General features: G+C 33.6%; 1 protein-coding gene, 1 non-coding gene and 2 pseudogenes across 2 annotated transcripts; all 4 read right to left on the bottom strand.

Moving 5' to 3' along the window:
* Positions 1-160: 160 nt before the first annotated feature.
* LOC136988513 (peroxiredoxin 2-like) lies at positions 161-765 on the bottom strand (annotated as a pseudogene).
* Positions 766-5,775: 5,010 nt separating this feature from the next.
* LOC136988604 (ATP-dependent RNA helicase DDX19A-like) lies at positions 5,776-8,523 on the bottom strand. Its single transcript, XM_067286506.1, has 9 exons — positions 8,411-8,523; positions 7,988-8,080; positions 7,796-7,898; positions 7,569-7,683; positions 7,216-7,393; positions 6,821-7,058; positions 6,417-6,579; positions 6,140-6,331; positions 5,776-5,920 (listed from the first exon to the last, which is right to left on the bottom strand). The coding sequence occupies exons 1-9, from the start codon at positions 8,521-8,523 to the stop codon at positions 5,856-5,858; spliced, it is 1,260 nt and encodes a 419-aa protein (XP_067142607.1). The 3' UTR covers positions 5,776-5,855.
* A 7,310-nt stretch (positions 8,524-15,833) lies between these two features.
* Positions 15,834-15,904, bottom strand: TRNAG-GCC (transfer RNA glycine (anticodon GCC)). The gene has a single exon. It is a non-coding gene; the product is annotated as a tRNA-Gly (tRNA).
* Positions 15,905-18,347: 2,443 nt separating this feature from the next.
* LOC136988587 (peroxiredoxin 2-like) lies at positions 18,348-19,048 on the bottom strand (annotated as a pseudogene).
* Positions 19,049-20,891: the final 1,843 nt, after the last annotated feature.

Consider the following 20,891-nt stretch of genomic DNA (forward strand, 5'->3'; position numbering starts at 1 on the left):
TGTCATCCTCCCTCACACCCACACGCGAACGACCCTAGACCATCCTGTCGCGGGATTAACGAAATTATTATTCAAATTATCCAAAAAAGAAAACTTATTACAGAATTTTTAATAAGATCTTCCAATCTTCCAATCAGCCGAATTCAATTCTATCTTTCATTCAAAACCAGAATCGACGGTTTCTCTCGGACTGCGGCTCGACTAATTCCGAATCCATTGGGCATTCTTCGGCATTTCTATCAGCCCGTTGAAAAGCTTCAACTGATCTCAATGTTTCGTCCACGCTTTTCTCTACGCCCGAGTCGTTGATAATAATTTGACGAATTCTTCTATATCGTCTATGACGAATAGAGCTCTATAAACGATCCCTTCGGCTTCGTTTAACACCCCAAATTTTCTGGCAATACGACAGTTTTTGTCAGCCAAAAGGGGAAAGTCTACTTGTCTCACTCCTCCGTGTTCTCTATCGCTGTTTAACCAGGCGCGATGACATAGATAACTATCGGTGGAACATGCCACTACTTCGCAATTTATGCGTTTAAGTTCGAGTAATCTTTCGTTGAAAGCGATTATCTCTGTTTGACAAACGTAAGAGAAATCCATGGGATAGAAGATGAGAACCAAATATTTTCCTATATAATCCGAACGGCTGATTTCTTTTACTCTACCATGGATTACCGCAGTGGCACAAAAATCTGGAGCAGATTCGCCCGGATACAAACTCCTTCTCTTTGCACCGCTTCGGTTTACTTTCTCATCCGCCATCTTAATGTTATTTCGATTATTGTTATTGTTGATTTTAACAATGTTAAATATAACTTATTTCATAATAATCGAGAATATTAAAGCCAAATTGTGCTGCATCTTCCCCTGCATTTTAGGCCCTTTGAAGCCGCAATTAAGGCCTTTAGGCATTTTAGAATCTTTTTTCAATAGCTCTGTGTAAACTGATGATTTCTCCCTATTAAAGATGCATTGTAAATTATTCTAAAATGAAGTTTATTTTCTATCAATTTGTATGTGCAGTATCAACCGAAACAGCCATTTTGAAATTAATATTGAAGAAAATAAAACCTGTTGCGGTTAAATTGTTAAAACTACAGGAAATATTCAAATGTACGTAATAAAACAAATTTTATAGTTATGCAAGTAACAACTGGTGATAATCAGCGGGTTCGCACAGGTTCCGCCGAACCCGTTGTTAAAATTTTCAGTTTTCCGAACCTTGTTAAACACACGGAACATTTCTCAGTAGTTTTGTTTGTTTTTTTTTAATATATTAAAATATACATATTATACTCTGTAATACTACTAAACTAGAGCCTTATATCCGTTCGCACCGAGCATTTCAATCTAGATCAGTGGTTCCCAACCGGTGTTCCGTGGAACACCGGTTGGGAAACACTTGGGAGATGCTTACGGAACGGTGTTCCGTAAGCATCTCCCAAGTGTTCCGCAGATTTAGTCGCAAATCGGAAAGTGTACAATCGTATTCGAGCCGCCGAATATCAAAAAATTAAAATCATAAAATTTTCATAAACTTAAATATATATGTACGACTCGTATTTATGGAGTGTACTACTGTTTCGAATAAGATAAAGGCAACGATAAAAACTGAATGAAATATGTAAAAAACATCAGGCACAAGTTTCCCATTAAAGTTATTTAGATATATTTTTTCCTGTCTTAGAATTGGCGTTAATAATATGAGTAGAGATTTTGAATTATAACTGCTTAATTCTAATAAAATAACTGATGACAAGCTTATGTATTACATATTAACTTAAGTAAGTGTTCCGCTAAAAAAAATTGCTCACAAAAGTGTTCCGCATCCTAGAAAAGGTTGGGAACCACTGATCTGATTGTGAGCAAGGATGGGGATTATGTCTTGGTGCGATCTCTCTCGACCGTTTTAATCTCGACCGAAACGAGGTTTAATCGCGATCGATTCAAGAGAGTTCTTGAAACTAGATCCAGTCATAAGAGAGATCCCACAATCTCATGCGCGCGAGATAATACAAGATGGCTGTGGAACACGTGTCGGGCGAACTAGAAAGGATATTGTACTTCGAGAGATGATGACATCTGTCTATTATCAGCAGTGCTATTCGGGGTGAAAAATTTCTCTGCCAAAAAAAAAAAAAAAAAAAAAAAAACTCGACAGCACTAATATACTATTGTTACCTGGTCTTCGCCCAGGACTCGTCACGTTCCAAATACGCCACTGATTATTAGATATATCGCAAGAAAAGGTATTGTATTTATTTCTAGCCAAAACTTCCATTTCGTTAGTCGGTGATTGTCAGGGAAAAATTTTCTGCTAGCGAACCCTTTGTTAACTATTTCGAGTATCACCACTGGACAGAACTACTACCTAAATTTGATTAGAAGTCTGAAATTTCTGGAGAATTGAATCTTCATTGCACTAAATGTTCGATGCTGTTTAAAAATGTTATAGAACCATCAGTCATAGAGGAATCGATTCGGAACATGGATAACAGTCCGTTTTCTGTAATAATAGATGAATCGACTGACATTTCTACAACCAAGATTTCGTGCATCATGGTGAAATATTTCTCCAGAATGAAGAAAAACATCATCATAATCTTTTATCGCCTCATTCAATTGGAAAACTGTGATGCAGATTCCATCTATAATTCATTTAGAAATCAGTTGTTGCAAGATGGCTTAAATCTACGTAACCTAATTGGAATAGGAGTTGACAATGCTAGTGTCACGATTGGAAGACATCAGTCATTTTCTACATTGTTGAGAGATGATGTTCCAAGCTTGGTTGTAGTAAGATGTGTTTGTCATTCACTTCATTTATGTGCAGAAAAAGTTTATTTGACAAACTATAAGCCTGTAATTTACAAATCGTGTAGCCTACATATAATCTAAATGCAGATTTTTAAAGTTTATGATTTGTAACGTATTTCTTATCTCTGATGTTTTGGGAAAGGCGAACACTTCCACATCTCTGTTGCGTCAAAATGCGTATAATTAGTCTTTACAGACAAAATATTTGTATAACTGTGTTCATAAGAGTAAAATAAATTACAAATTCTGAAAGTCTAGTAAATGTACTTCAGTTTACTTATAGGATTTATTATTCTACCACTGACAGGTTCCATGTTATTAAGCGTTAAATTGGAGTTAAATTTTCTGTGTCGCGACTTCCGTCACAATCTTCCTAGCGTATACTTCCACGTAGACGTATTTACATCATTAATTAAGTAGCCTCCCCATTGTGGGCCCAGCCAAACCCATAACGGATTCGGATAATTACTAATTGTTAAAAAGGCCCTGTTATAATATGAACTAAGAGGGCCTAGAATCATGCCCATCAAAATATGACGAATATCGAATATAGAGGTCCCACTGTATATTTTAAACGTTAATCGTTTCTTACTCGTAATATAGTAGCTTAAGTTACTGGCATTTCTTACTGTAATTATGCAATATAAATTTTTTTCTAGAATTAAAAAATAATTCCAAGATAAGTTAATTTGTTTAAGCACTTTCTGTTAGATGACAATTACGAATTAGGGTAACTAAAATATTTCAAAAATTAGATACTAGATGGCTCTAGCAGCATACATTTTTCATATGTATTATTTTTAATGCTATAATAATATAATAATACTAAATGTGCTAATACTTGAGGACTAAAAAGAAAAATAAATTATTTTAAAATGTAGAATGATGAAACTAATTTTAGGTACTCGTAAACACGTGTAAGCTCGCAAGCATGTAAATTATAATGATTTGTATATAAATTTTTAACAATTTCTACTTCGAAAATAATCACATTTAATTTCAGCGATAACATACTGTTGTAAACATAAAATTGCATAATTAATGTTATTTATATAATTAATTGTTTTAGCATTATTAACATTATTTAATGTCAGCTTTAAAAAGTTTTAATAGGTAATTCCGGTTGTGTTTAACCAGGCTCACAATGAAGGTCCTGGACGAATATATGGTGGGTGTGATAAAAAGGGAAAAATGAGAGAAAGGGGAGCAGAACGGAACCCTGAGGCAGAACATAACTCCCTATATTTTATGGCCAGTGGATGGTGCAAACTAAGCGAGAACTGCAAGAACTTCATAACAGACCCAATAGCGCTTGTCTACACTGTCGAGGTCACAGTGAATGGGCATCAATATCCTGAAACACACCTTTTTCCAACGATATATTGTAATTTTACTGATTCTTATTCTCACAATAAGTCAAACACGTCGAGAGAGGGCAAGAGGCTCTGGCACCTTCAAAGAAAAAGAAAAGAAACACTAAAAAAAATTTCAAAAATCTTTTATTAATATTTCTTTTTTATTGTGTCGTGTCTTCTATTTCTATACTGCTAACACTAATGAATTAACGGTCACGTAAGGTAAGAATTTTATTGAATTCTCTCATTAAAAAGTTTTTTACACGTTTAACTGGGATCCCCAAGATTGAATCCTGGGCCGCCACAGTGAAACAAGTTAATGTTAAGTGTTATACGCACTGCTACTTGTGCTTATTTGCTTTAATATCGTCCTTTGAACTGCACATCATATACTTACATTGTAATCCTTCAGTCTCTAATATAGATTAATAATTATTAATATACTGGCGATCTCGGCGCCACTGACTTCTCAATTGGTAGCCCTATCATTAATTGATCGGGCTGTCGACTTTCTTTAAAATGTAAAGACTCGCACGAGAAAACCCTCCCTTGTTCGTTCCACGTGCAAAACAACGTGTTTCAAGATGAAAAAACGAAGATTTCTCTGTAAAATAATTAACTCTTTGCGGTTACCGTTAAGACAATGACAAGAAATATGTTTAGAAAAAGTGAATGTTTATGAATTTATGTAAATTTAAAACAGGATAAGTAAAAAGTCGCAATGGAGAATGTTGTTGCTAGAACGAATTTACAAATTGTCTGCAATAATTTAATTCATTAATTATACATTAAAAGTTATCATTAATACATAGCAGGGTTATAATTAACACAATTATATTGAAATCCATCTAAAATCTATATGTATGTTACAGTAAAAGCCCGTTTTTAGTGAAAACGCGTTTTAACGGACAACCTCGTTTACTAGCAAATGCATACGTGACGTCGCTGCTTAAAGACAGAAAACATCATAACGTATATTTAGATTCACGTCAAGGTATTTTCGTTTTGAAATTAGTAAATTAAAAAAACAAATTAAGTTACCGGAACAAGCGATATAAATTAGAAATTGCACTTAAATTGCGTAATAGGTTAAGTGTTGTTATGGAAATAACTGTTATTAGGTTGAAAAGTATTTAGAAATTTAAAGATCCACAATTACTGATTTAGATGCAGGTGTTCGAAAGTTGCGCCTTATTCTGTTTTGCACTAAATAAATATTGAAAAAAATTAAGAAAACTTAAGCCACATTTGTCATCAAAGTCAATAATTTTATTTACAACTAAACATCAGTTTTTTTGCCAGTAAAAAACACTATACAGCATCTGTAAGGCGACCTTCTCACCGGAAAGTGTATTAGAACAATAACGTTGATTATTTTAGATTATCTGTTTACTGGTAATCACATACAAATTAAAACTCTGCACGCTTTCGTCACATCAAACATGGAAATATGATTTCAGAAGAATCCGTAAAATGTGCTTATGTGTATAAAATGCCAACTCGAGGTTGCTCGAAATTTACAAAAATGCACTTAATATAAAAAGCTTCGGGATCATCCTTCGTGTCTATTTTACACGGCTCTATTCCATACGTGGAAATTTCTATTGTTTTTAAACGATATTCCTTTTACAAAGTTGACAAAATATGCAAAATTTTACGGCTCAAGTCGTACCCGAGGACTCAATCCTGTTCGAGTTTTTCGATTTGGTCCACGTCTTCGGCATCCAATAGGGTGATCTTGCGCTCTGAAACAGAAAATTCGCAACGTTTAAAATTTTCGTTCGTGTTCAAACTTAAAAATCGTCTAACTACTAAACAAAAATACAAAAATTTACTATAGTATTTGTTTAAATTAATTTAACAAAAGTCGAGAAATAAAAAATATTTTTGAGTGTGCAGTATAACAATTAAAACATTTGTTTTTCTGCACACATTTACGTGTTAAAGAAAACACGAAAACTTACTGAAGTAATCTTCAATTTTTTCTAACATGTCCATTGTTCTTTTTCCATCTATCATGTTTATGGCAATTCCAGGTTTTCCGAACCTGCCTGTACGCCCAATTCGATGAAGGTAGGTCTGGCAATCCACGTGACCATGCTGATCGACGGGCAAATCAAAGTTTACCACTAAAGTAACTTGTTCGATATCGATACCTATGGAAAAAAATTGCATCTTATTAATATTATGTCCAAGTGAATGCAATTTCCATTAATTTAACAATAATAAGAACTCGCATACCTCTCGCACAAACGTTGGTCGTAATGAGGACCTTCACTTTTGCATCTCTAAACATCTCGATGACAGCAATTCGTTGCTCGATGGACAAATCGCCGGATAAAAGGCCAACTGCGTGTCCCTCTTTTCTCATCTTTTCGGACAGCCAAGCAGCGGCTCGTCTCGTCTGCAATATTAATTTAAAATATTTCAACTTTTTATTATAGGAAATGAAATATCTAATGAGTATTTTCTCATTTCTCTGCTCGTTACGCAAACTTTTGCCTTAAATATAAATGATATTCAATGGCGTATTAACAATTCCTTACAAAAACATTTTAAATACAAGTTTAATTTTCGTCTAATTTTCCATAATTAATTAATTCGCGATTACTAGTTTACAATATACACGAATAAACAAAACTTACCTGGCAAAATATAATTGCCTGGCCAATGGATAAAACTCCGTAAATATTCGCTAACGCATTAAATTTCTCCTCGATATTTCGGCAAAGCACGTAATACTGTTTGATGTTGTTCAGGCTCTCGTCTTCTTTCTTCAGCCGTAAAACAACTGCATTAGGCACAATCAATTTGGCAAAAGCCACGATTTCTTCGGTGTAAGTGGCAGAAAACATCATCACCTGGCACTCGGGTGAAAGTTGACTGTTAAAGACACAAGCCATTAATTCTTTCATCGACCACTCGCAGGCCGTATTTAAAAAGCTAAAAATAACTTAATGTCTCGCTAATGTCCTAGGTAAGAGGCGAAGACTCTCTTTTTAATTTTACAGGGGATTTCATTAAAAAAAGGCTAACTTACTTGTGAATTCGGATCGATTGATCGTGATAGCCGTGGGTGGCGATCATGATATCGGCTTCATCCAGTACAAACACCTTAATTTTCTTCGGGTCGAACAATTTGAATCTCCTGCTCCAATCTAACATTTTGCCGGGGGTTCCAATAATAACTTGCTCCGATATCTTTTCACCTCTGCCCACTAAAGGCAAAAAATAAGCGATTATTTCACGATTACTTTCGTAAATGTAAAGGTTCCAGTGGCCCTCCTCGTTGCCCAATACTCATCAGTGAAGCAGGAATATTGGTGAGTAAGAGGCTGTCGGATGGATCGTTACTCGGACAGAAAGACGATAATATTTTAAAACAAGACTTACGTGTTTGTCCTTTTACTCCAAGACGAATTCCAATTTTCGGACAGAACTTTGTCATTTGCTTTGCAACACATCCGGTCTGTTCTGCTAACTCGTAGGTTGGCGACAGAATTAATAACTGAATTCGAAATAAAATGAATTCAATTTACAAATTCTAAAAGTTTCTATTTGCTTTCCAAATTTAATTCTTTGACAAGTTTCTTATATTAAATAAAATTAACATAAATTACCTGTGGAAATCTCTTATGTGGATCCACTCTGTTCAAACCGGCCAGCAAAAAAGCGGCAGTTTTTCCAGTACCACTCTGAGACTGAGCAATCAGATTTTGAGGTCTGTTTTATGACAAAAATTATCGAAATTACGTACTTTATAATTACAAACTGCACATTTATAAATAAAGTAGAAAAGTAAATGTACTTACGGATCCGCCAGTAACGTCGGAACTGTTGTTTCTTGTATTTTAGATGGCGCATTGAATCCCATTTCGTAAACACCTCTCAGAAGTTCTGGACGCCTGCACATGCGAATAGAAATGTGTAATTTGTATTATCACGTTACTAAAATATAACAAAATAATTGTAAAAGTAACAATTGATGAGATATTATGTACAATTTACAGTCAAAATTTCTAATTGTTTACTGCATTCCGTTTACGCTTTAAAGTCATTTCCTTCGCGTATTTACAGAAATATCCAATAAAGAATTGAAAAACTCATCTAAAATTATACCGTTTTGAACATAAATTTATAGCCACGTCAATTAATACTATAAGGAATAACACTTTTCACTTAAATATATGCCCGATACATAATATTTATTTTAAAGTGTTGAAAATTACACTTACAAGTTTAATTCTTCGAAAGATTTGACGGAAAATAAAGGAGAATTTGGGTTCTTTCTCTCGACTTCCAAGTTTTGAGAGGTACGAACAAGTTTCGTATGTAAAAATTTTCTCATTAACGATGTTTCGGCAAGGGAAATTTCTAAAAACGTAAGAAAAATATTCAATTTCTTCAATAGAATAATATTCGTGTAATACGGTTAATCGCTTTAGCATTAATATGTGAAAAATTGCTAGAATTTAGAAAAAACAAAGAAATTTAATGGATTTAAATCACTTCGTTGCTAATTTTTAAGCGATAACAACAAAATTCATCGTACCAGCTTCGTCGGGTTCGCCATTAACAATAGAATTTTCAGGAAAAACGTTTGCTGCAATCTTCACCGCGGGTGCCAAGTCATTTGCAGATTCGATCTTTATACTTTCAATCTGTAAAATATAATTAAAAAGTATTTAAACTCTCATCTCTTCATTATTAAAATTAAGGAAGGATTTTGTTCGATTTGACTCTAAGTTGGACTTTTTTAAAGTACACATCATACAGGAAGCATCTATGTTTGGTTTAACCGCTTACCTTTTGCGATAGACTTTTCTCTCGATCTTCTGTCCGTAGACCGCAACCTGCCATCTTTCCATCCATATTTAGCTTCCAAATAACAGATTAAAAGATATTTTAAAGAACTTCTTCAATCACAGACAACTATCGAAGTGAACTCCGTAGATTCTCGCTCCCAACTGACCAACGTCACTCTCTCGAAAGACAGACAATGTCACCTGGTGTCAAACAGTTATTGTAGGGGCTCGAACAAAGCCTTTCGGTGCCGTGTGCAAAAGTGTGTCTCGCATACGTTAATTAGTTAAACGAACTAAGACCCCCAACTAAGCAAAACACCTGGAGCGTGAAAATACGCACAAGTAGCATTGTCTTTAAGCCTAGCCATAAGTAAATGGCCTTTTCTTTTCCATTAAATAATAATATGCTTAAAAGCACGAGGCCTTAATTGATCTATAACCTTCGTAGGGTGAGGCGGTATACGCGAATATCTTCAGCTTTGAATCAAGCTCTATACAGAGGAAAGTTAGAAATTAACTAATGAATATCGAATGAAATTTTGACGAAAACGAGTTTTATTCTCCAAATTTAACGTAATTAATGTGATTGAAATTATTATTACACTTAAAAGCCTTAAAATATCACAGAGATATTCTGTATACATTACATAGAATGTATTATGAATTCAAAAAAATATGTTATTAAAGTATCCGAGGAGTTTCTGTTCCTAGATATTGATCTGTATTTATGAGGTGAAAGTAAATTGCTCCTTTTACAGACACCCACGAATCAAGAATATTTTTATTTGTTTTAAAATGCATTCTATTGTTCTATTCGCAAGCCCCTTGCGGCTAAATCCACTTATCTCACTGGTCACAGGTGGGATACGGTTGCCTTCGACCCGCCATTAAAATGAGAAATTTCTGGAATGGCACGTAGTTTCCTGGAATGTATTTTCCGGAAATCTTTTTCGACTCGGGGTAGGGCACGAAGTTACAATTGGCGAAAATATAGAAAATAGTATATGTCTTTCTCACAATACAACAATTCTTTGGCAATCCGTTAATTCAGCCGGAGCGTATAATTCTAATATTATTTAACATATTTGTTTTTACAACAACAAAAGAGTCGTAAACAATACGTCAGGACTTATTACATTAGCAAGCAAACATCTAAAACACTTATTAAGCTTTGGTTATCGCAAAAACGCTATAATTTAAATACTACAATTATTACGAACTTTAGCTCTTTCTTCAGTTTAAATATTGTTACACATGAAACCAATGAACTTTATAAAAATCCAGCAACGAGTTGCATTAACTACATTTAAAACTTTTACCATTTAACAATAAGCCATTAATCTCTTTATTATAGAGAACCAATCGAACGACCGAGTACGTGTGGTCAGTGCAGTTCGTGGGGTTACTACGGTATAATCGAATTTGAAACGGTAATAATCTATAAGCTGAAAAACTTGCGCATGGAGCGACTAAAATGGTGATACTGAGGTATATTCTGCACGTTCGTGCAAGTATTAAAGTTCAATACACTACTCGAAATGGGGAAGGTCAACATGTATGATCCTTTGAAAGAAGTAGTTAGGGTTTGGTGAAGTACGAGAAGTAAAATATCCACAAAGCTCTTTGACAACAACACCCCTTTTATATAACCCCCCGTGTGACGTAATATATCGTCGAGATGTTTACTGCGCAATTGTAAAGTTGTCGACACGGTTTTTTAAATATTTGATTGTTAATAGTTTTATCATTTTATCGTTTTGTAATATGTTTCTTCGGTTGTTCAGTTGCGGCAACGCGACACTTGGCGATCTGCCTAGGGGGATGCCTTCCGGGAAATCTTTTTAAGGGTAACTGGCCCCTATTCGGGCTTTACAGAGGTGGGAAAAACCCGGAAAACTCCGCGTGACCAGCTCGTCTTGGCGAATCCACGACCCAACTCCCGGTGTTTTCGGGGAACGGAACCGCTCGGCCACCGGTAGCCCGACTCTTGTAATAAATTCTTTAGGACAATTTTTTTTCCTTATATTTGACAGATGCTCACTTAACTGACCAGGTCTATAAACACCGTTGTCGAAGTGCATTTTAAAAGATACATAAAACATTAATTGTTTCCCGTGTGTGACAACCCTTTCATTGTAATAATATTCTACGTATGCGTAATAAAATATATTTGTTTTTAAAAATCTTTTAGTACTTTTCATTATTATAAAATGGGAGAAAGCTGTTTCGAAGTTTGACAAAAAATAAAATAAAATAAATGCTAATAATTAGTAAAACCTTTATTAAGCCGGAGCCCATTCGAGATACGACGAACAACACCACTATATCTGCCCACCCGTCGACCTTTAACCACTAAAATTTAACAGCATTAATTCACCTAATACACAGACCTCTCTGCCAAATTTCACAAATTTTGAACAGGACCTTTTATGCTTTAAAGTGAATGAACAAAATCGTTCTCTCCTACTCACACATACACGAATTTTTTGCATGTAGCGACGTTACAAGGTTCCATGACACGAAAAATATAAAAAAAAAAATTTGGCGGGTCATATTTTGACCATTCGGCATACTTTCACTCTTATATACAATAGATCCTGAAAAGTGAAAGTGCTGAAGTAAACTTAATTCTTTTAGATCACACTCGGTAAATTTTACTTTCTATTTTTTGTCATAGAATCGAGTTTGTTTCTCATTTCTCGGTATTTTGCTTGTCCCGGGATACGATTCATTATTTTCAAGATATACAAAATATCACGAAATCAAGTGATATGATTATTTTTAATTTTTTAAAGTAATTTAAAACGTTCCGCAACCTCCAAAATCATATTAATAATGCCGTGTAAGATATACATTAAAAATTTCCTATGAATTACGTATACATTTTCACATATGGAAAAAAGTTTGCTAGAAACTGCATACAACAAAATGCTTTGAATTGAGTTGAAAATTTGAAAAAAAAATTGAACTTAGATCAAACTTCTAACTTAAAAGGTACAGTAGAGCGTCGATAAGTGGAACGTCGGTAAGTGGAATGGCCGGAAAGTGGAACGATTTTCAGTCGGACTGTGTCGTGCTGAATCGAATGTTTTTGATACTAAATTTACTTCTAAAGTATAATTTTCATGTTTTTTATATTCTTTAATATATTTATTTTGTTTGTACAAAATGCAGAAATAATTTTTAACGATACGATAGCCTCGATGATTATTATAAAAATTTTCGTTAGGCTTAAAATCGACGAAAATTCAACACGAAGCGACACGCAACGGAGAAAAATTCAACAGGAAGCGATACGCAACGGAGAAAAATTTGAACATCGGACAGGTTAATGTATTTTTTCGTACAAAGTCGGAAACTGGAACAAATCATTAACTGGAAGGACCCCAGTCCCCAATTGGTTCCACTTATCGACGCTCTACTGTAATTTTCGTTTTTTAAATAAAACATAATACGAAATATTATTGTAAATTTTTATAAGATTTTAAAAAGCAAAGATGGTCAATTCTCCAATCACACGATGTAGTTCTAATGAAAAATCTTGCTACCAAGAATTCCCTTGCCGATTCAATCGATGTGGGTGGAATCGTTTTTAATGCATTTAAGAGAAGACGGATGTTGTGTTTTTTCAGATTGTGTTACTGCTCTCTAGTATTCTCGATCTGTCTACCTCGGCTGCTTGAATAGAAACATCGAGCTTATAGCCCGATAATTCGGCAGTCCGTTTGTCTTTAATAATCCGGTTTATGAGGAAAACTTCATACTCGCAGACTCCGTACTCGTTTGTATCCTGGCCCAATTTGCACAACTTGGCGTTACGCTGTTATAAAAGCTACCGGGCATGGTTAAAAATTAAGACAGCGTAAGCGCAATTATTACAGTTTCCGACAAATAAAGAATTTTCAGAGTCCTGCCACAAACAAGCGGAAAAATGAAAAAAAAAACTAATAAGTAGGTTTAAAATTAATGAATACAAATGTATTCTGACAGTATATGATTTAATTGTACTTTCTATTTGCAAAATGTTTTCAACCTTAACACAAAATAAGAATAAAGTGAACTTTTAAGAAATTTGCGGGATTTCCGGGGTTAATATTTATATTTCACGATTTTAGACTTTAAATCGATTAGACAGTTTGTGTTCATTTTTAAACATTTTTGGAAGCTTTCGTGAAAAGAAAGAAAAAATAGTCAAAATATATATAGTTAAGCCTGTACATAAATTATTAATATGGGATGCCTTCGAGATTCCCGAGAACTCGGGACGAAAAGGGATTGATGGGAATTATACACATTTAATTATGGACATGTTAGCGTTAAGATAGGATTGATTAAAGAGTTACAATAATGGAGATTTTGGATTTAGTGTTTATCCGTGTTAAGCCCGTATCTTTTTTTTTCATATTAGGCAAATCACTGTAGTTTTCGTTAAAAACGGAGATACGATATAGGTTATTCACATTATTTATTATATTGGTAATTAGAAAATGTTTTCGTTCGTGTAATGGCAAAAAATTGATTTAATTATTCAAAATTACATTTTCTCTGATCAGAAACTTTGAATCTTATAAACAAAATGTAACTTTTGTTTGTTGCGGTGTTGTACTATTTATAAACGAGTTTGTTTGGAAATTTGTAGTAGAATTTCGTGTTCTCCATAAAATTATCATTCATTTTGGGTTTATTTACATACTCTTTTATGGTCCTGTTACATCTAATTTTATAGAAAAGTTCCCGAAATTCAATTCGTTTCCGCAAATGACGAGAAAAATTCATTATAGCAATTGAATATGTGACGTCGCTGCTTAAAGACAGAAAACATCATAACGTATTTAGATTTACGTTTAGGTATTTTCCGGTATATTTTACTGTATATACCGTAAATATATACCAGGGGTGCCCAACCCGCGGCTCAATAAATGCGTAAACAAAACCGACAAATTTTTTAAATTTTATTTTTATTTATTCATTTTAACGGCATAAACTCAAAAAAGAAGTTTCGCAAAGCCGTAACCCTTTATAAATATTTTATATTTGAGTGGAAAGGAAATGTTTTCAAATACTTGGAAATGTGCGAATGAGGAAAGAATACTAAATAAAGCTAGAGTCGTAACTCAAAGGATTATAGACCCAATTCGGTGAAAGGAGAGAAAGGCCAAAAGATAAAAAGTAGTGAGAAAGGTTAAATAGATCTTCCGTTATGCAAATATTGACCCTTAATTTTCCAACCTTTTTCATTTCATCTTTTGTTTTTTCTCTCCTTTCCCCGCATTTGGGCCTATAATCTTTTGAGTTCCAACTCCAGCTTTATTTAGTATTCCTTCCAGCGTTGCAAAATTTGGCTATCTTTTTTTTAGTTTGGCGTAAAAAAAATATCATTTGGCGCATTGGATACTTCCTGGGTTACATATTTATAAATATATTAGTTGAATAAAAATGCACTTTAAAATGGTGTTTTCGTCGTTTTTTATTAATTAGAGACCCAAATAAAACAAATATTTGTTTTTTTCAAATAAATTTTTGTTTGTCTCCTTTAAAATAAATGAATTTATCTACAGTATTTCTAAGTAAAAATTGAAAGTGTCTGTAGAAGTAATTTTCTAAAATATCCTTTTTCGTGATAAAGTTTTAATACTTATTACTATAATCTAGACATGTTAATCCTTAAATATACAAGTATATTTAAGGATTGGGCCACAAGTATACTCCACGACTTCTTCTAATGTGGCCCAGAGAAACAAAAACGTTGGACACCCCTGATCTATACCGAGATTTATGATGTGTTCCATCTTGATGTGTCACGAATATTGATATTGCACGATGATTGCCTTTGTACGACGTTTTGCTATGTTAATACTTCTTTTGTTAAGGTACATTGTCTTTTTCTCACCATACTGAATATTTTTTCTTTTTACCATACAGCATTGCATAGCCTCTCCTGCATTACTGTTCGTCAAAACCATCATAAACCTTACCATTTTACAAAGTCGACCTTTTACCATTGTTTGATTGTATAATGTCTTAAAAAATTTTTTTCAGTTCCAACCAAGGTAATTTTTCCCAGCATAAGCCAAAAAAATTGCATATTGCTAGAAAGGAGGGATTTTCTGTTTCCTCACTTGGCATTATAATTCCTTTTGCACTTTGAAATAAATGTTAAAGGTCTATTTCTAAGAGTTCGCATTTTTTGACTCCCCGAGAACAAATAATATATTTTGAAAGCTGTAAATCAAAATAACACGTGTCCGGCATTATTAAATTATTTCGTTTCTTATTTTAAAACCATCTTGTATAGTAAAAATCATTGTTTTTATATATATAGTTTTTCAGAAAAACTGATTTTGTTTTAAACAATATTCTCGCCAGTTCTAACAAAATTATCGCCTTTTTTCTTTTATTCATTCCAGAAAAGGAACTGCTTGCTATTTTAATAAGAAAAGTGGCTAAAATTCCGTAAATACTCTGAAGTAGAACGTAAAATGTCGGTAAACTCACGAAAGTAGACAAAAACAAGCTACCGTAATTTTATTGGTTTATTATAGGGTCACGTGTTCCGAGTTGCAACGTCAACGAACAATGTGTGACCACGAGAGAAACGCCGCGCGACTCGCGCTTGTTGCGGTTGCAGTCGCCTGCGCGGCTGGAAATCGCTAGTGTGACCAGGGCTTTAGGAAGCGTTGGGTATAACTTTATGGAACAAAGGGGGCAGTGGATCGAAAAAGTTTGAGAATCACTGCTTTAAATAAATAAATTATTAATCCATTAACATTAAGATAATTAAAAAGGCAGGATTAACTATGTACAGGGTTCCTCCCGACAATCTCTCGACCCTTCTGCTTGTGCAAAATAAAAATGCATCGGCCGGGAATCGAACCCGGGCCGCCCGCGTGGCAGGCGAGCATTCTACCACTGAACCACCGATGCTGGACGCAATAGCACCTCTATTTATACATTTATAATGTCGTCGACCCGTATTCCAAACTGGTTTTCCACTCGTCAACGGAAAAACGATCTGTCTTCTTCCCGCTTACGTTAATTAAAATTACTTTAATATAACACTGCTCGAATTACTTACGGGTGTTTCACAATAATGCATAACTAGTTGAAACTAGTTTTTACTGGATGTCATTGTTAAAACTAGAATTTACTGCTAGTCAAAAATGAATTTGAGTTAAAACTAGTTTTAACTAGACAAAACGGGTTTTAACAAAATGGCTTAGTAAAAACTGTTTCGACCAAGGTCATTCAGCTAACACGTTCCTATAGTGTATGATGAATTTCGTATCGCTTTAACCCTTTTCCCCGACATCTTGTTTACGTTTATTTTGCGATCCCTCCTAAGGCAATATAGGTCAGTCAGGCGATATTATTTTAAAAGTTCACCAAAAATCAAATTATCATTATATCTATATGAAAAAAATCACTTACATTTATTAATATCTTTAGTTTTAAATACGATATTTTTCAATGCATTTTATTAGAAAAATTTATAAGAAAAAAAATAATATATATCAGAACTGACACACAAACTTGATAATTTGTAACATTTTGTGAAAATTAACATTGTCTAGTTACATAGTTGTTTGCTGGCACTGAGCCAGAAAGACGTAGAATATTGTTTTGTACAATTCGATATAACACTTATGCATGTATGTTTATTCGTTGTGAAATTATCGCGCATTATATCAAACATTTGTTTGAAATCAAAATTTTATACTGCTATCAACTAATATAATGAATTATTATACTTTATTCACTTCGTATCGAACGAGATTATATCTGTTGTTAATAAATTTTACAAAAATCGATATTTACCAAAGTAACGATGAATCGGTACCCTCGAAGTTTTGCTTAAAAAGCCAGGGTACCGATCGATCGGTGCCTTCGGGGACAAAGGGTTAATTAATGTTAATAACACAGATGTGTGACCAATATTTTCAATAAATATCGTATTAAATAATACAAATGTTTTAATCCCAATCATCACTTTATTTATTTCCCCCAAACATATTTATGTAGCTAAAATTAGTTTTAACTAATGTTAAAAGTTAAAAACTAGTTTTATCTAAAATCAAAACATGTACAGCAGTAAATTCTAGTTTTAACTAGACAAAACGGGTTATAACAATGACATCCAGTAAAAACTAGTTTCAACTAGTTAAAACGCGTTTTCACTAAAAACGGGTTTTTACTGTAACATATATAAGTTAAAGATGTATGAATTCACGAGTAAGGTATACACAGTATGTGTTTGAAAAATGTTACTTTATTTTTTAAAAATTACAATTTGTATACGGACCATTTATTTTGAAAGTGGTGTAAGTCCGTTGATTCAAAAATATAAAAATAAAGTGAACTAAGTTTGACGATGTTTCTATGACTTTAGAAATATTAAGTTGATTGCATAATGACTTCTGTGTGAATTTAATTAAACTAATATATTCTTTCTGGGCCATAAATGGACTTACATCGCTTTCGTAATTCATTGAACTGTAAAATTCATTAAATTTCTATTGTGTAAAACTCAATGTCACTCGAAATACGTTGTGTTTTATTCTGATTTTGTTTATATATAACGGGGGTGGGCAAGCAAGAGTTCAGTGGGAGCCGCAATGTAGGTTTTGCAAAATGCATGGGAGTCGCAGTTCTGTACTGCCGTGGCGGATAGTATGGTAAGGTGTGCGATTTTATTATATAATATAAAATAAATATGTTTATTAAAAAATTCAATATTTTCACAAAATTATAAAAATAAAATTGTAAAAATATTAATAAAAACAGAAATTAACACTTCCAGCAAGAGCCGCACGTAACTCAAAAAGAGCCGCACTTGCCCATGCCTGATATATACACAAGCCCGTTTTTTTTTCGATTACCGGATTACATCGGGCTATACGTGAGTAATTCCGGGTCATGTTTATCGCGAAGTGTCAAGGAGATCGAAGTGTCCATATTTCATGGAAATCTATATTCTTTAACTTTATGTTTATTTAGTTTTTAATTCTTTGGGCAATAAGAGTGTCTTTTTCCATATCCATTGTGAGTTCAGTCAAGTTCATAATGGAGGTGGTGCGGTGAGAGATGGGACATAACAATTTAATGATCGTCCATAAAAAATTTTTGGAGAGTTGCTCGCGCGAATTCGATTCCTGATCTCGGAGCGCTACGTTGACCCTTTAACCATCCCGACAATCCCTCAGTCTATACAGAAAAGTCGTATCGTTTCGAATGAAATAACATCAATATGAGCACGTTCACATAACAAATTTTGTTATATGTTTATATAATAATATGAAAATGGTTGCATGTGTAACTTCTTATGATTATGTGTAACTTCTTATGATTATGTGTAACTTCTTATAAATCAATTTTAAATTATTTTCTCAAAACCAAAAATTATAGTAAAGTGGTCATTTCTAAAATTTACATTTTCTATTGTTGAGAATTGGGTTTTACGCCCTCATCTCCCGGTTTCCAATCGACGGGACACAACTCTCCATGTTTATCTTTATGTTGAAATGCCTGGACCAGTCTCAATGTTTCGTCTGCCGATGTTCCGATAGCAGTGTCATTGATGGCGGAATGTTTCACTCTGCCTTTATTATCGATAATGAACAGATTTCTCGATGCGACCTCCTCCGTCCTCATTTAACACCTTAAAGGCTCTAGAGATCTCAAAACTTTTATCGGCCAACAGCGGAAAACATATTCTTTCCAACCCGCCTTTCTCCTTTTCAGTAAACACTGAAAAGGAGAAAGGCGGGTTGAAATGGCAGGCTCGATGACAGAACAGGCCAATACTTCGCAATTGATTTGCTTGAATTCGCGTATTCTTTCGCTGAAGGCTATTAATTCTGTTGAACAAACGCACGAAGAGTCCAAAGGATAGAAAATAAAAACCAGATATTTTCCTCTGTAATCAGATAATTTGATTTCCTTACATTTTTTGTTAATTACGGCAATTCCCAAAAACTCTGGAGCCTGCTGATTGGGTAGAAGATACTCGATTCTATTCGAGCAATCGTCTTCGTCAATGTTAGTTTCAAATTCTGATTTTCTATCCATAATTATCCAAATTTATTAAATTTTTTGCGAAGCTAATTTATTGTTAATTCGGAAACAATGATAAAACAATTAGAATTATAAACTTTATTGAAAACAATTAAAACTGAGGACCAGTAAAATGAAATCTTTTATTTAAATTTTAATCAATATAAAAATTTAAAAGTATTTTTGCAGGCCAAAATACTGGAGATATTCCAGTTTATTTTCGAAAGTTTCAGTATTAATCATTTTTCCTTGCAAAAATTTATATATTTTAAACCCGATTTAAGAGTACTCGATATACTGGAATTCAATGCTTGAACCTTTATCTCTTTTCCTCGTGTGGCCGTCGGCCATGTGTGTTATATATTTTTGTATGTTTTTAATTGATTTAGTTTTAAGTTCTTTCCTTTCTCTTTGTTTAAAAGACTCTTTCTAGAACATTCTCTCTTAACTTCTCCTTTGGGGGTAAGACTACAAATTCTCGGTACACGTGAAAAGAGGGTGTTAAGCCCGGAGGCGAAACGGCCGGAGAGAGGTCAGTTTTGGTACCGATCCCGAAGAAAAAGGCACGGAGAAGGCTTCCGAATGCGAAGATAGAGTAAAGAAAAATCACAAAAAAAAGAGGAATAATACGAGAAGGGACTGCCAGGTGCCGAGGGATCAGAGAGAGAAGATAGAACAGCGAACGTTCAATAGAAAATCGAAACGGGTAAGAGACAAGGAGGAATTAAAAGAATTACTTTTAATCTTTTGGCCGTAGACCTCCTTGTCTCTTACCTTTTGCAAATACTTGAATGAAATAGAGAAATAAGACATTCAAGAAACTTGCAACATTTTATATAAATTTCCAATTAATGGTTAACGAGTCGGTAAGCGTTACAAATAAAAAAAAGTTGCAAATTGTCTATCTTTTCTTAATGGAAATATATATAAATCTCTAGTTTCAAAAGAAATTTGTAAACATGTTTCTCAACGTGTGTAATTCGAATTCTGATTAGTCATTTTCAAAGCCACGGTACTATAATACGATATCATTGGACGTTATTCACGTCAACACACACGTACGTACAGTACAGTACATATCCACGAAAATTCTCTTCTATTTTATTTTTTACTTTTTTTTTTTTTTTTTGGTTCAGAGGTCCCAAAACCTGGAGATTTGCAAAAACTGAGGGTCAAATTTGACACGATTCCAATAGACGATTATAAATAAACCTGTTTACATAATGTTTTATACGCTCGTAATATTAAAAATACATAACCGTGTTATTTTTTAATAAATATTTATCTATCTTTAATATTTTTATGCTATTATACAATTTTACATATTTTTATTATAATTATCCAATAATTTAATTTGGTTGTTAGGTTAGGTTTATTTAGGTTTAGGTTTTAGGTTTTTAAAGCCTGACCCACACATCTCAAATATACTGAATAGTATATTTAGAAGACACAGACAAAGATCCCAACTCAAAATGCCTGTAAAGAAAACTTAGTCTTGATCAAATTTACATATAGATCAAAATATATTTTAATCAATAGTAAATTTCTATTAACAACATAGCTAATAATACCCATTACTCCAAAATATCAATCATTTACTAATAATAAACTCAAAAGTTTTTTGAGTAAAATATAATAATACATATCTAAAATACGTCTTACCATTTGCAGGTTTAATATTTAAACAAGATGTGTGCACTTTATGTTTCAAAATAACAGTGGCGTGCCATGACATTTGATGATAGGAAAGCTGTTTGTGTAAGAAGCCGACTTACAGGGGCAATCAATTAATTGCGCGTCAGGGCCCGTTCGATAAGCCAGTAAAAACCGTATACTTCTTTAAATGTATATTTAATAGATT

This window comes from Centruroides vittatus, unplaced genomic scaffold, assembly GCF_030686945.1.
Source record: "Centruroides vittatus isolate TY-2023 unplaced genomic scaffold, ASM3068694v2 scaffold_3315, whole genome shotgun sequence".
Classification (NCBI taxonomy): Eukaryota; Metazoa; Arthropoda; class Arachnida; order Scorpiones; family Buthidae; genus Centruroides; species Centruroides vittatus.